The sequence below is a fragment of the Siniperca chuatsi genome, linkage group LG6 (genome assembly GCF_020085105.1).
Source record: "Siniperca chuatsi isolate FFG_IHB_CAS linkage group LG6, ASM2008510v1, whole genome shotgun sequence".
Classification (NCBI taxonomy): Eukaryota; Metazoa; Chordata; class Actinopteri; order Centrarchiformes; family Sinipercidae; genus Siniperca; species Siniperca chuatsi.
The window spans coordinates 15,727,928-15,741,321 of record NC_058047.1 but is presented as its reverse complement, the minus strand read 5'-3'; the positions used below and the strand labels follow the sequence as shown (position 1 = coordinate 15,741,321).

Genomic DNA, 13,394 nt, shown 5'->3' with positions numbered 1-13,394 from the left:
CATGCAGTTCCAACATTGTCAGTTTTATGGTATGACATTGGAGACTGGCACAGTCTTCTTTTGGGGGTTGAGTCAGAAAACACTGAGGCGTGTTTTAAATGTTTTATTTATTGATGCCATGTTCAGACTTGATTTATTCATTTTGAGTTATCTTTCCTTTTTGTAGTTGTCTCCTGTCATTTGTATCCTTCTTAACAAAATGTGAAAAGTATCAATTATCAGTCACATTCTAGGAGCTGGTGTTGCTTATACAAAATGGTTTTAATACACTTATTATTTTTCAGCAGTATTTCTCTCCCTTATCTACCCAGTGCGATGTAATGGCCCTGTTTCCCTATGGCAGAGCTGGGTTTATACAGATATTCTTCACCATGGTAACAGCCGTAACAGATGCCAGTAAATATAATCTTTAGAGAGTAAAACAACAGTAGATATGAAAGGAAGGAAACTGCTTCAGTGTCAGGAAAGCCGTAATTACTGGAACACTGTTACTGGAGCTTTTTAAGGCAACAGGATCTGCTTTGTCACAGAAAACAGCAACTTCTTCTTGGAATCTACAGTTTCAACTTACCCAAATCAAATTCAATGTGGGTTGAAGTAAAATTTAATAATGTGTTGAATTGTTGTTGAAAATGAACAGTGACAAAAGTTAATGTCTGCTTCATTACATAACGCAGACTATTTCACTGAAGTTGCTTCTCCTGTCATGTGGATTTTCCTTTTATGCTGCACTCCCTCAGTGGTGCCACACAGTGCTTTAAATGACCAGTGGTGGAGAGTAACAAAGTACATTATTCCATTACTGTACTTAAGTACAATTTGAGTAATTCCATTTTATGCTATACTTTATACATCTACTCCACTACATTTTTAGAGGAAAATATTGTAGTTTTAAGTGTTGATGCTAATACTTCTGTAGTTTTACTTAAATAAAAGTTCTGAGTACATTTTCCACCACTGACCACAACACTGCTCATGTAAATCAAGATATATACTGCAATATACTGCTGTGGACTGCACCATGGGAGTCAGAATTTGAGTATAAAGAGTAAGTAAGAAGGGGTTTTGAGCAAAACATTAATCTGGTGTCATGTGCAGAAGTTAACAGAGAAAATGTCACATAATTTGGCAAAAAACCTTCACTTGTCCTGAAGAGAAGAAACCTCCGCTAGAGTGAAGCCCAAAGATTCATGGCTTGAGTGTTTAAAACATAATGTTTCAAATAGGGACTGATTAAAATTAATATCACAATATTCATAAGATTTAGTTTCTGTTACGTGTTTTGCTATATCACAATATGGCAAATGTATGCTAAATAACATGGAGCATCAAATAATCCAATTAATGTCAAATGCAATGAACAGTATTCTACTGTTGCATTACATCATTTTATAATTTCAATTTGCTTGTAATCACAAAATTTGGACAACAGAATTTTACAGAACGAACAAACGTGCTATGATTATAACACAATATAATTATATAAACTTGAGTGATAAGAATTTACCACGTCAGCAGTGATTTCTTGAGTTATACACAAAAAATGAAGCTTAATAGTGTATGTAATATAATAACAGAACATGAAGAAAACAAAATAGTTTCATTTATCTTTTCAAAATGTACATACATCTTTTAAACTGCCAAATAACAATAAAAACAACCAAAGTACATGGAAATACGACAGGAAAATATAAAACTTTAGTCATACAATTAACAACATACACAAACAAATCTATAGAAACAGTAAACCAGTGTGAAACTGAAGAGGTAAAGGGAATGATTTGTATGTCAAAGTACACCATAAAAGTATAGAATTATTGCGTCTACAGAGTGTCAAAACTTCATGTCTACACTGTAAACTATTGAGTGTACTTCATTGCTAGTTATGAAGAGTAACTTTATGACTTCATACAAACAGGCTAACAAAGTCCATTGTGTGTAAACTGAAGTAATTTAAAAATTGAATCCTTAATTATATTTCTGTTGTACTGAAACAGAAACATTCAACAAACAAGCTAGAAAATGGGACTCAAAGTCATTACACACAGCCTGATCTCATGTGTAATTCTGATCCTGGTTACTGTCTTGATGTTCAGTAGGTAGTATTTATAATCCTGCAGTGGGACATTTCCTCATCGTAGAAACAAAACCTGCTCCAGTTTGTAAATTCACCGCTGGACTGATTGTATCAAGGCCTGGCCCCTCCCTTGCTCCCCTCCACTAGACGTAGTTGGTGGTGGGGAGGAGGTGGTTTACGCTTATGGACTCGGTTGCTTGGGACCGCGAGCATCTCCGACAGCTCAGGAAAGCACCACCAGCCATAGTGAGGAGGCCACCGAACCAGCTGACAAACACTGCATTACCAAATTCAAAGCTGCAGAGAAAAACATACATTTAGATGCACATTTATGTACAGAATCAACTGCTTACGTAATCCCACTGTGTGTGTGTGTGTGTGTGTGTGTGTGTGTACCTTTGCAGGCGATGGGATTCATGGAAGGTCTGAACAATCATTTTGACATACCAGGAAGTTATGATGAGGGTCAATAAACCTGAACAAAGGAAACACATCACATTGTTCATCAAAGAAGTGCTCATTTAAATTCTGCTAATCTTTTTTAAGACACTACTTTCATCAATGTTTTTTCTTGTGCAGTTTGCTTATTGTTTTAGGGATTGATTGAATATTTCTTAATGACTGCAGAGCGTACAGATGGAGGATAAAGAGAGGTTAAATGAATGATGAGGAACTTTCTGCTAAATACGATCCACTACATTTTCCAAGGATTACTTTATGGAATAAGTGTGAACTATGAAAAGATGAACGCAATATCTTTAGACTGGGAGCTCAATTTTTCCTCCACTAATACAGATGTGTTGGTAATATTTCTGCTCATATTGCTGCAGGAACTGGGTACTCTCTCTTCTGACTGACGATGTTTTGGATTGGTCTTAGTTATTTTTATGGTTTCAGGCAGCTCTTGGGGTTGTTTTAAAGAGCCTTTTAGATTGTTTTTAGGATGGAATCTTTTACATGATTGTATTACAAATGTTATATGATTGTATAATCGCATTTCTGTTTAATTCTGGTTTTGTGGTGTATTTTTGTGTGTTATCCTTCTGATGTTGTTTGTCTGTAACTCATTGTTATTGCTGCCTATCTTGGCAGCGTTTACGCAGCGATAAAGCGTTTGAAAAAGAGCTTTTAAATCTCAGTGAGGCTTTCCTAGTTAAATAAAGGTTAAATTTTAAAAAATGTGATCAAAGATGATGAATGGGAACATTGTTAGTATATTATATTTGACATATCATCCAGTCTGAGTGCCTGTGAAAGCCTGTCAGGTTCTGATGCCACTGAACACACCTGCAACCATGAACATGATTCCTCCAGTCATAGCTGTTGTGGATTTGCTCTCAGCCTTGCCATCCATGAAGCGGGTGCACTTCATTCCCACTGTGGAGACCAGCAGCGCCACAGTGGAGAGGAAGATGCTGAGCAGCATCACAGCCCTGGTAGCCTGGACCTCAGCTAGAGGAGCAGAAGTGGGTGTGTTTGTTACATATATACAGCAAACTTCTCATTGCTACAGTCTGTGATTGTTGGACATCTCTGCTCTTGTCTCTCTTTCTATAAGAGATTGCATGTTACTAATATAACTTCTTTCTGTAACTAAATGTATTACAATTGTGTAGTTTTTTTTCTGGTTTACCCTGTAGGCTTAACTTTGTCAACAGCACAAAATAATAAAAAACAAACTGAAGTAAAAATTATAATTCTACAAAATATACTAGAAGATTGACAGTACCTAAATTCCACAAGGTTAAAAAACGAATCCCTATATGACCCCATAGGGGCCATCTGCCATGAAGTCAGATGAGGTAAATCCAAAGATCTTCTACAATAAAGACGCACTTCTGGCTAATTATAGTAACTTATTGTCAGTGGAAGGTATCTCAACAAGCAGTGTCTGGTTTTTAGAGGCGTTGCAGATGAGATAAAAACTTACTTGGCAGCTTCAAGAGGGACTGGTGAAATTCACAGGTTGTTCTCTCATTGCCACTGCAGGTCATCCACAAGCCCTCATAGATGCGGTGCGTCTTGCCCTGGGACTGCTTCTTCCATTCAACCATGAAAGTAGCGGCAACAGTGGCAGCAACACCGACCAGTGAGAGGAAGAAACCGAGGAGCTGCAGTCCCGAGCTGGCCATCGTATCCAGATTACAGCTGAGCGGAAGAGTTGAATGAATTAAAAAGTCCGAGAACTTGGTTAAGTAACTAGGAAAAAATCAAAAAGCGATCAGAAGTATCTGAAGCCAATAGTCACTGATTTGAAGTGATCTCCCTTTTAGTGCCTCCTCACAGCTCTTCAGACCGTTATACGCGCGCTCCGCTGCAGCCTCTATTTAAAGTCCAAGGCGCGTGACGCATGTGAGGTCTCTACTCCACCTGATGATGGGAAGAGATTTTTTTTAGTCTTATCAGGAATTAATAAATTGCGGTAAATTACAGACCACTCTAAAGAAAAGAAAAAAAATATGTTTAAAGATAAGTTAGGCTGTAAAATGATCACATTGTGCTCCGCCCCTTAAAGTCTCGTTTGATTTAGTTTAGTTTATTTGACACAATAAGAGAGAGGACCCCAGGTTACGCATATGTCAAGGATAACACAATAAAGTCCAAAACTTATTTCCCTTTTGGTCCAGGGTTGATGCAGAAGTCCAGACGAATTACACACAACTAAGGTGATTTACACTTCCAAGTCCATTGGCTCCCTTTTTCCAAACTGGGTCCTAAGGGGGTTATCTATCTGTTACCATGTGGAGTAAACATGGATTGCAAGGCTAGTGTACAAATCTAAGTAACAAATTAAGACAAAATTTTCATCAAATGATCATTGCTCACATGGGCCTCACTTGCAGCTTTGCTAGCCCCATTAGTTTTTCATTACCTGCTGCCCACAAGGGCACATACACCTGGGTATAGCTGAACACACTGTATAAAGGAGACTCAGATGTCAGCCAATCACGAATGCATGTGGGACCGGCATGGACATGTTGACAGGGAATACTATGTTTGCCTAAATGGTTCCAGTGCAGCTCAGAAATAGTTCATTTGCATTTTATCTATATTTACTACAAATTAAATATACTGCATTTCATATTATTATTATTATTGTTGCATCAGTATGAGGCTTTAATCATCACAGATTTCAGACTTCATTCAGGGCAGCTCTCTGAAAAACTGCTTATTTGATCCACTTTCATTTGCAGCTTTGATATGGTATCAAATATTTAGTGTACCTACCATTACTCTTCAACTTATTAATGAACAATGTACTGAACAAAACATTTTCACCTTGAAATTATTAATAAATTCATAAACATAGTCCCACATTATTGATGTACCATATTATCAGCATCTGTCATATCTAGAATGTAATAACGTTTCATTTTAAGCCTGCATGTGTACAGTTTGTTATGTCAAATCATTCACTGTAGGATAGAGCTTGATGCAACAAGTGTCTATTATTACATAATGAGTTTAATGTACATGTCACTATCAACAACAACAGCAAAAAATAAGAAACAAAATGACAAAAACATCAGTAAACCAAACAAGGGACAGTTCACAATCAATTGTCATTCCTTTCCTCAGCAATTAATAGCAGCAAGCTTGTGTTTATGTGAACAGTCTTCATTTTACCCAGACCATTACCAAATTATTTGACCATATTTGGTGAAGGGGATGCAGTAAACACTCAGCATTTGTCTGTTAGATCAGATCAGTGTCCACCCTTTCCTGAAATAAATCGTCAAAATATTCCCATATGAATTTGCCTAAAGCAAGCCGTCTCCTTTACAAGCATTTTGTTTATTTATTTATTTTTTTCACACCCATTGTTTAATATCACTGTAAAGGTCTGCCTGGGTCAAACTTTATTTCCAAGGAATTCCTGTTGCATGTTTGTAAGCTGCAGGCACAACCAGATGGTTAATCACAATATCAGGAAAAGTAAAAAAAAAACAACCTCCTCTTACCGTATGCTCCTTCACAGAGGAACGTGTAGGTGAACTCGAAGAAAAGATGTCATCCTAGAAATCTGTCCTCCCACATGAACAGTATGGTGTTTGTAAATCAGCTGTGCTGTGTCAACAGTTAACCCCCCCCCCCCATATGTGCAATGACTGAGACACATCCTAGAAGGATTTTGTGAGAATAACACGATGGTGAAATTATCTGTTTATGTGCTGAAAAAAGTAACAGGTGCGGGTGTGTGCTGTGTGTGACACAAGTAAGAAAGTTAAAGGTCCAGTGTGTAACATTTAGAAGGAGTTATTGGCAGAAAAGGAACATAATATTTCTAAGTATGTTTTCATTAGTGTATAATCACCTGAAAATAAGAATCGTTGTGTTTTCATTACCTTAGAATGAGCAGTTTTTATCTCCAGAGGGAGCGGGTCCCCTTCCACAGAGGCCACCATGTTTCTACAGTAGCCCAGAACGGACAAACCAAACACTGGCTCTAGATAGAGCAATTCACGTTTTTCGCAGGTTTTGCGTCCACCATAGTTTCTCCTACACGCTTGGAAGGGGAGGGGAGCGATATTCAAAGGGTTGCAAACTGCAATTTCACCGCTAGATGCCACTAAATCCTACACACTGGACATTTAAGTAAATGTCACCAGATTACAATAGGGGGTGAAAATGTGGAAAGTTATGGTTTTATTGTACTAAACATAAAAGCATTAGCAATTTATGCTGAAACATCATGTTTTAACTTTAAGTTCATTCTGCCACCAGCATTTGGTTTCAGTTGAACATTCTGTTGCTATTAGCAACCTCAACTGGCACAGTTCCATAGCAGTTTAACTGACATTGTTACATCCACCATTTTGTCAGATCTGTGACCAAGCAAATACTGACAAGCATCTTTTATCTTCTCCTCAAATATATGTTGCAGTATTATGTGTAGGTACTATTTTTATCATAGCTGTTTTGTGATTGTTGATTTAGTTTTTCTGTGATCTGTTTAGGGACAATACAACTAATTTCACAGCAAGTCTATGCTTTGTTTGTTTAGTTTTTGAAAAAAAAATTGTATAATATCGTTGGCCTAACTCTTGTTTATGGTATCTCATGTTTCTGCATTTTTTTTCTCTCCCTGACACTGAACCTGTTGGCCAACTGTTTTCACAGCTTCACAATTGCTTCGGGTAAAAACTTTAAAGGCCAATATCTGTCTTAAAACTTTATTAGAAATGTGTTCAGCTTGTTGCATTTTGCCTTTATTTGATAGTGATGATGGTACAGATACATACAGGAAATGCAGGGAGAGCGAGGGAGGTGACATGCAGCAATTGGGCAAGACAAGTCGGCAGTCTGTCACAGGGCTTAAATATACAAGAACCATTTGCACTCCCACCTACAGGCAATTTAGAGCTGCCAATTCACCAAACTTGCATGTCTTTAGACTGTGGGAGGAAACTCACTTTGACGCAGGAAGAACACACAAACTCCACACAAAAAGGCCAGAAAGGCCCTGCCAAAGCTTCAGTCATTTGAACCCAGGACCTTCTTGTACCACTCCACCAATCTGAATTCCTTCTTTATATTCTGTATGTGTGCTTGTGTGAATCTATTTCCTGTACACAACTGAATCATGTAATTTTTAGCCACTGAAACAACCTGATTTCACCAGGGGAAAAATGACCAATAGTTTTATGTTATCTAATATTTTATGTTGAATATGGTTAATACTGTATGCTGATCTCTTGATGTTGCATGTAGTTTCTGCAGGCAGTTGTTTGTAACAAACCCTTCCTCATTCATGCAATTGTACTCATAGTTTGTTACTTTGTACTCAAGTCCTGGTGAAAACCAGCTTCGTAAGAACACTTCAGGGATGTTAGTCTTAGTGAAGCCAGATAAATCAAAGAAAGTCTGACTATTTGCTTTGTGATACAGGCACAAGGACGTAATCTAAACAACTCTAAACATCTGTTTGATGCTAATATAATAATACAATACTTTAATCATCATGACGGACACTGCTGTGAATCATCTTGAACCATCATATCGTGGGCATTATAAGTTTCACAATCTGTAACTAAAATTAATTAAGGCCCTCACACATCCCTTTTTAGCTACCAGAAAAAGCAATTTCCCATGGTCCTCAGAATGGAAATCAGGGGAAGAGGTCACAGAGTGTGTGTGGAAGTACAAATTAGTTAAACATTAAGTTTGACACTTTTCATGGTGTGAATCAGAACAAGGGAGGGGTCAGCATGACTATGATTTACGGCATGCACCCACTCCCTATAGGCAGTTGTGAGTCAGAGTCTATCTGCCTGAGATGAAGACATTTAGGAAAAAATCCAATGTGACACCCACACACACACAGACACCAAGGACCTCAGATACTAAATACAATTGTCACAATCCACTTCTAACAGCAAATCTGAGAGTTTTATGAAACAAAACAGTAAAATGTTGTACATTATAGAAAGAGTACTTTAGAAACCACAGATGATGCTTAACCAGTTAGTAATATGATACAAATCTGAAATTATTACCTCTGCACCCCAAAAACTGTTTACGGTAGTAAACACAACAAATCCACTTCAACTGGCGTGCAGTTGGGAAAAAAGAAAAATGAAATGTGGGGAAGGAAATGTTGGTCGTTCGATCCACCACTTTGGTCCAGACTGAACTATCACAAGTATTGGATGGATTGCCATGAAATGTGGTACAGATGTTCCCTTCAGGATGAACTGTAGTAACTTTGGTGATCCCCTAACTTTTTATCTAGCACCATCATCTTCATCATCATTTTATTTCATTTGTTCAGTACTTTGGTTTCTTACTAAATAACCAATGACATTCTCATCAGCCTCAGCTGAACTTTATCTCTCACGCGGAGAGATGGACAGCAGGGTCATGGGGTGCTGAGGTGGCACCAGCCTCCATTTCAGTTCAGTTCTGTCCTACTCTGTTCGTTCTCTCATTGTGAGTGTGTTAGCATTTAGCTCAAAGCACAGCTACGTCTAAGTGCTAAGAGCTGCTAGCATGGCTGTAGGTCTTGTTACACAGACGAATTAATTTGGCCTACGCTTGACTGCCCAAATGGATAGAGGACAAACTCTGGCCAATTCAAAGGGCTAAGATGACATTATAAACACATTATTACACTTAGGTCACTGAGGGAAAATGACCTTATCACACACACACACACACAAAGACATTAGGCAACCTGAATTGTTATTTCAGTCTTTATCAAAAATCAGCAGGGTGAGATTGTTTCCTCTAACAAATTAATGTCTGGGTGTTTATGTGGTATTGAAATGTGAAACGGCCAGAAAGTGTAAATGTGGTGTTTAAAAAAGGCACAGTGCAGGTTGTTTTTCTCAGGAAACTCCTTTGAGATCAGTTGTAAACTCTCAGTTGTTTTCTATTCAAGCTTTGTGGCCAGCCTTGTTCTATGCTGTGGTGCTATGTTGTCATGACAGCATTACTTTCATTAAAACTTTTACTGTTTTTTTGCACTGAGCTATGAAACATTTTGACATATTTTGTGGTGTATCTCTCATGTGTGGTTCTCTGTAATCTGTAAGATTTGCTGTTTATGCACCAAAGTGACCAAACCAGTTTTCCCTCTTAAGTGATCTATTCTATTCTTTATCACCCACACAGTGAGCTGTCTCAGCCTTGACAGGAAGTAAAGATCACAAACAAAACACACACTTGAAAGAGACACATTCCACTTCCTAGATCCTTCTTGCAAAGTTGACCTTGTGGGAATTGGAGCATGACTTTCCACACATCAATTCACAACTTTCGGTTATGGGTGATGTGCTCCTGCGATCCCAATAAAACTGTTCACAGAAAACTGATTTGATTACTTACAGCAGGACTGGATGAAACAAGCACAGTGGATACACAAATGCCAAGAGAATGACTCTGGCTAAGACTACAGTGTATTGCAGGGTCTGAGCCCTTTTGAAGAGTTCAGTGGTAAAAAACACAGTAAAGTCAACACCAGTTTAAAAGAAATACTATGGTAGACAGATTTCATTTCTGGTAAAATGAAATAACCACCTGTCTAATTTGCAGTAAATACAGGTTGTCATCATAGTTCTCTGTTAAAAGGACTTTTCCTGGCACAGGAGAAAAGGATGGAGGTCCCGTCCTTCTCACTGACTGACCTCCCAGGATTTCTATAGGTAACTGTCTATCATGGCTTCCTGCAAGTGCTGCCTAATGTGCTCCATGATCACACAAAAGGAGGAAACCGACGTCGGGGAGGAGCTACAGTGTAATCTCAGTTCTGGGAATAGCAGCGAGCCACTAGAGTTAATTACACCCAGTTATTTATCTAGTAATCGAAAGTAGGTTCAAGTCATGCGGCTTTCTACAAAGTCTTGTCCAAATGTGTAAAGAATGTGACAGAAGGTTGGGCTGTTTTACACTACACAAAAATAAATACAGTTTCTCAAAGGGGACAGCAGCCAACACCTACTAATGCTACAACATAATGAATAAGTCAACAAGCTCTTCAAACACTGACCAAGCAAACCTTACCTAAGCAAAGCCCTTACACAGTTTCAACTAGAGAAGTGCTGGATAAGATGCATCTTACACTGGGAAATATGTGAGGAAGATGCCATCTAGTGGCCCCTCTGAGCAGGTCAACTACCAAGAGGCGTAGAACAGGTGTCACTGAGGACATGCTGAGACACCTGTAACAATTCCTGATGCTGAATTCAGTGTCTCTGTAGTAGTAGTTTATAGTTTTGATCCCAGTCACCTCAGGTTCTTTACACCTGCTCCAAAGTTGCATTTATCACCCTGCAGTTTTGAAAGCAAATCTAGTTGTAATCACAGGGCAATTTATATAATGTACATGTATATGTATATATTGTATTAAATAATATTAGCATGTAGTATTGATTATACTAGACCTAATTGCAATACTAAACTGTTGTACAGACACAAATGTGTAACCATCAAATACACAAGTGTAGACCTGCTGGCACAGAACCAAATGACAAACAATTACGTTCTTATAAATATTCTAGTTGCATTATCTCATTATCAGTGTTACACTGATTTCAACTAGTCAATGGTCCCAGTTGGCCTCTGGGAGGACTGGGGACTGACTGGTAACTAAAAACATTAATTAGGTGTTTCAATGCCAAAACTCTGGTACTGTACATACATACAAAATACAAACTAGGGTAGGCACTTTTAAGGCAGAAAAAAAATCAACATGAGGTGCATGGAAAACACCAAAAATCATGGTTGAGGTGTTTTCCATTAAAGTCAACATGTAAAATCAAAGATGCCGCAGGTTTTCTTCTCCTCTCAACTGGAGTGCTGTCCCTGGTGGATGGAAGATGTTTAAAAGAGACCGTTTAATCAGTAGTATTGCTGCAGCTCGACTAAAATGAAACATTTTAATTAAAAGTCAATGGAACATATCCTATATCCTATAATAGTCATAAGTCATTACAAAATCCTAACATTTTTTGCTACAAATGGTTTTATTGTATTTCTTATATCGAATCTCTTTAGGTCTTTCTATGGCCACTTGCTTTTAACTGCAACTGTACCAGTGGATCAATATCCTAAAATAAATTCAGTAATATTCCGTCCTTTTGTGCAAGCTTAAACAAAGCACCCAAGGATTGCCTTGGCATGCGTACAAGGGTGACTCCCTGCACACATGGGCCTAGGTGGTGCTACAAACCAGTCTGATGTCATTCCTGCGTCAGGCACAGCACAGAGCGCCTCGGGCCAAACGGCCTGCTGAATTTTTACACCTCACTATGAGAATGTTTGCATTTGTCCACATGCCAGCATTCAGGAGCTGTCACCTTATACAGCTCCACTTCAACCTTTAAAATAAGACAGACACTCGTCACTGAGAGTGTCATTCTTCACTTGATTACCTTTATACAGGAAGTTTTGAGACAGGGTGAAAAAAACAAGTGAATAGATGAGATGATCATTATGCATATGACCACAAATATGAACAAAATGTGAATATCTGTCATATCTCTCACATTATAGGTTTCCTAACATCAAGTGATCTGAATGTACTAAATGTATTCTGTGCAGACTCATGTTAGACTATGAGCTCTATTCTGCAAATGCAAGGTGGATAGATTTGAGTTTGTCTTTCACTTAAAATATAAGCAGTTGTTACTGATTTTGGAAAAGACAGTGGGTGGCTGAAGGTGTTGCACCAGAGGCAACTCTGCTGATGCAACACTGTCAGTGCAGGACTAATACCTGGCATAGAAAGACAGTATTAGTGTATAACGTCTGGTGTTTCAATAACTTGTAGGTTTAACTCATGTTCTTTGATTTTCTAATTTCAGCGGCTGTAATGATTCCCTCACATAAAAAGACAGAGCTTGGCTTTCGTCTGTTGAGGGTTGGATCAGTTTAAAGTTTGACAAAATAGTTCTCTGACCACCTCTACCGGTTTTTCCTGAAGATGCTCCCTATGCAGGCCTCATCAGGCCTAGAGAGAGAAAACATGCAATGCATGGGATTAAAGATGACTGGCGCTTTTTCTTTTACAGAGTCATATCAAGGGGTGTGACGGGAGCACATGTCGTTATTTTCTCTCTGTAACATTTACATTTTGATAAATACCTGGATAGACCTACTGTATGTAGAGGGTAATTGGTAGTATCTCTCTCTCTCTCTCTCTCTCTCTCTCTCTCTCGCTCTCTCTCTAATAAGTGGGTGTGTCTTCGTGTCTCAACACGGCGTGCTTCAGTTGATAGACAGCTGCACTCACCTTTTACCTGCTAGGTGAGACACGAAAAAACATTCAGTCCTGAGTTCATTTCACTCAGTGAATACAGCAGCTTGTTCATCATTCTCAGGCCGCTTGAATGATTGGTTGTCACCGGCCAGGAGACAGGTGAGTTCAATACCTCGGTTTTCGTCTGTGCACTTATGCAACACTGTTAACAAGCAGCCTTGCTAGTTACTGTATGATGCATGTCACCGTGTTCTTGACAGTTTTCAGTGCAAACACCTGTTGCGGCTGGCCTATGACCGTCTGTTATTGTGTCGCACACAGTGATGAGCCTAAGTATTAATAAGCCAACATATGAATATATGAGTTTGATCCTGAACGTGAATACATTTGCTTGCAGTAGTGAGCTACTGGATTATTGTGTGTAGGTTGTGAGTATAGAAAGAGCATGATCAAACATGTCTCAATGACACATTTCCACCTGCACACAATTGTATATTGTTGATATATAAAACAACAACTCTTGTTTCTCTTCACAGGATTCTTTTACAGCATTTCTGTTACCCGCTCAGCTGGAAACTTTGTCTGGGAATTTGTGTGCTCAAAAATTTCAGTCATTGT

General features: G+C 38.5%; 1 protein-coding gene across 1 annotated transcript; it reads right to left on the bottom strand.

Annotated features, from left to right (window-relative positions):
- Positions 1-1,341: 1,341 nt before the first annotated feature.
- LOC122877281 (claudin-19) lies at positions 1,342-4,413 on the bottom strand. Its single transcript, XM_044198625.1, has 4 exons — positions 4,008-4,413; positions 3,365-3,529; positions 2,474-2,552; positions 1,342-2,374 (listed from the first exon to the last, which is right to left on the bottom strand). Exons 1-4 carry the CDS (start codon positions 4,207-4,209, stop codon positions 2,221-2,223), a joined length of 600 nt encoding a protein of 199 aa, XP_044054560.1. The 5' UTR covers positions 4,210-4,413; the 3' UTR covers positions 1,342-2,220.
- Positions 4,414-13,394: the final 8,981 nt, after the last annotated feature.

What these genes read in the sequence shown, in the direction of transcription:
- LOC122877281 (XM_044198625.1), bottom strand. Translation starts at nt 4,209, where the DNA reads ATGGCCAGCTCGGGACTGCAGCTCCTCGGTTTCTTCCTCTCACTGGTC. An exon ending in GTCCCTCTTGAAGCTGCCAA is followed by an intron (nt 3,530 to 4,007) that starts GTAAGTTTTTAT and finishes CTGCTCCTCTAG; the next exon opens with CTGAGGTCCAGGCTACCAGG. An exon ending in AATCATGTTCATGGTTGCAG is followed by an intron (nt 2,553 to 3,364) that starts GTGTGTTCAGTG and finishes TCCTTTGTTCAG; the next exon opens with GTTTATTGACCCTCATCATA.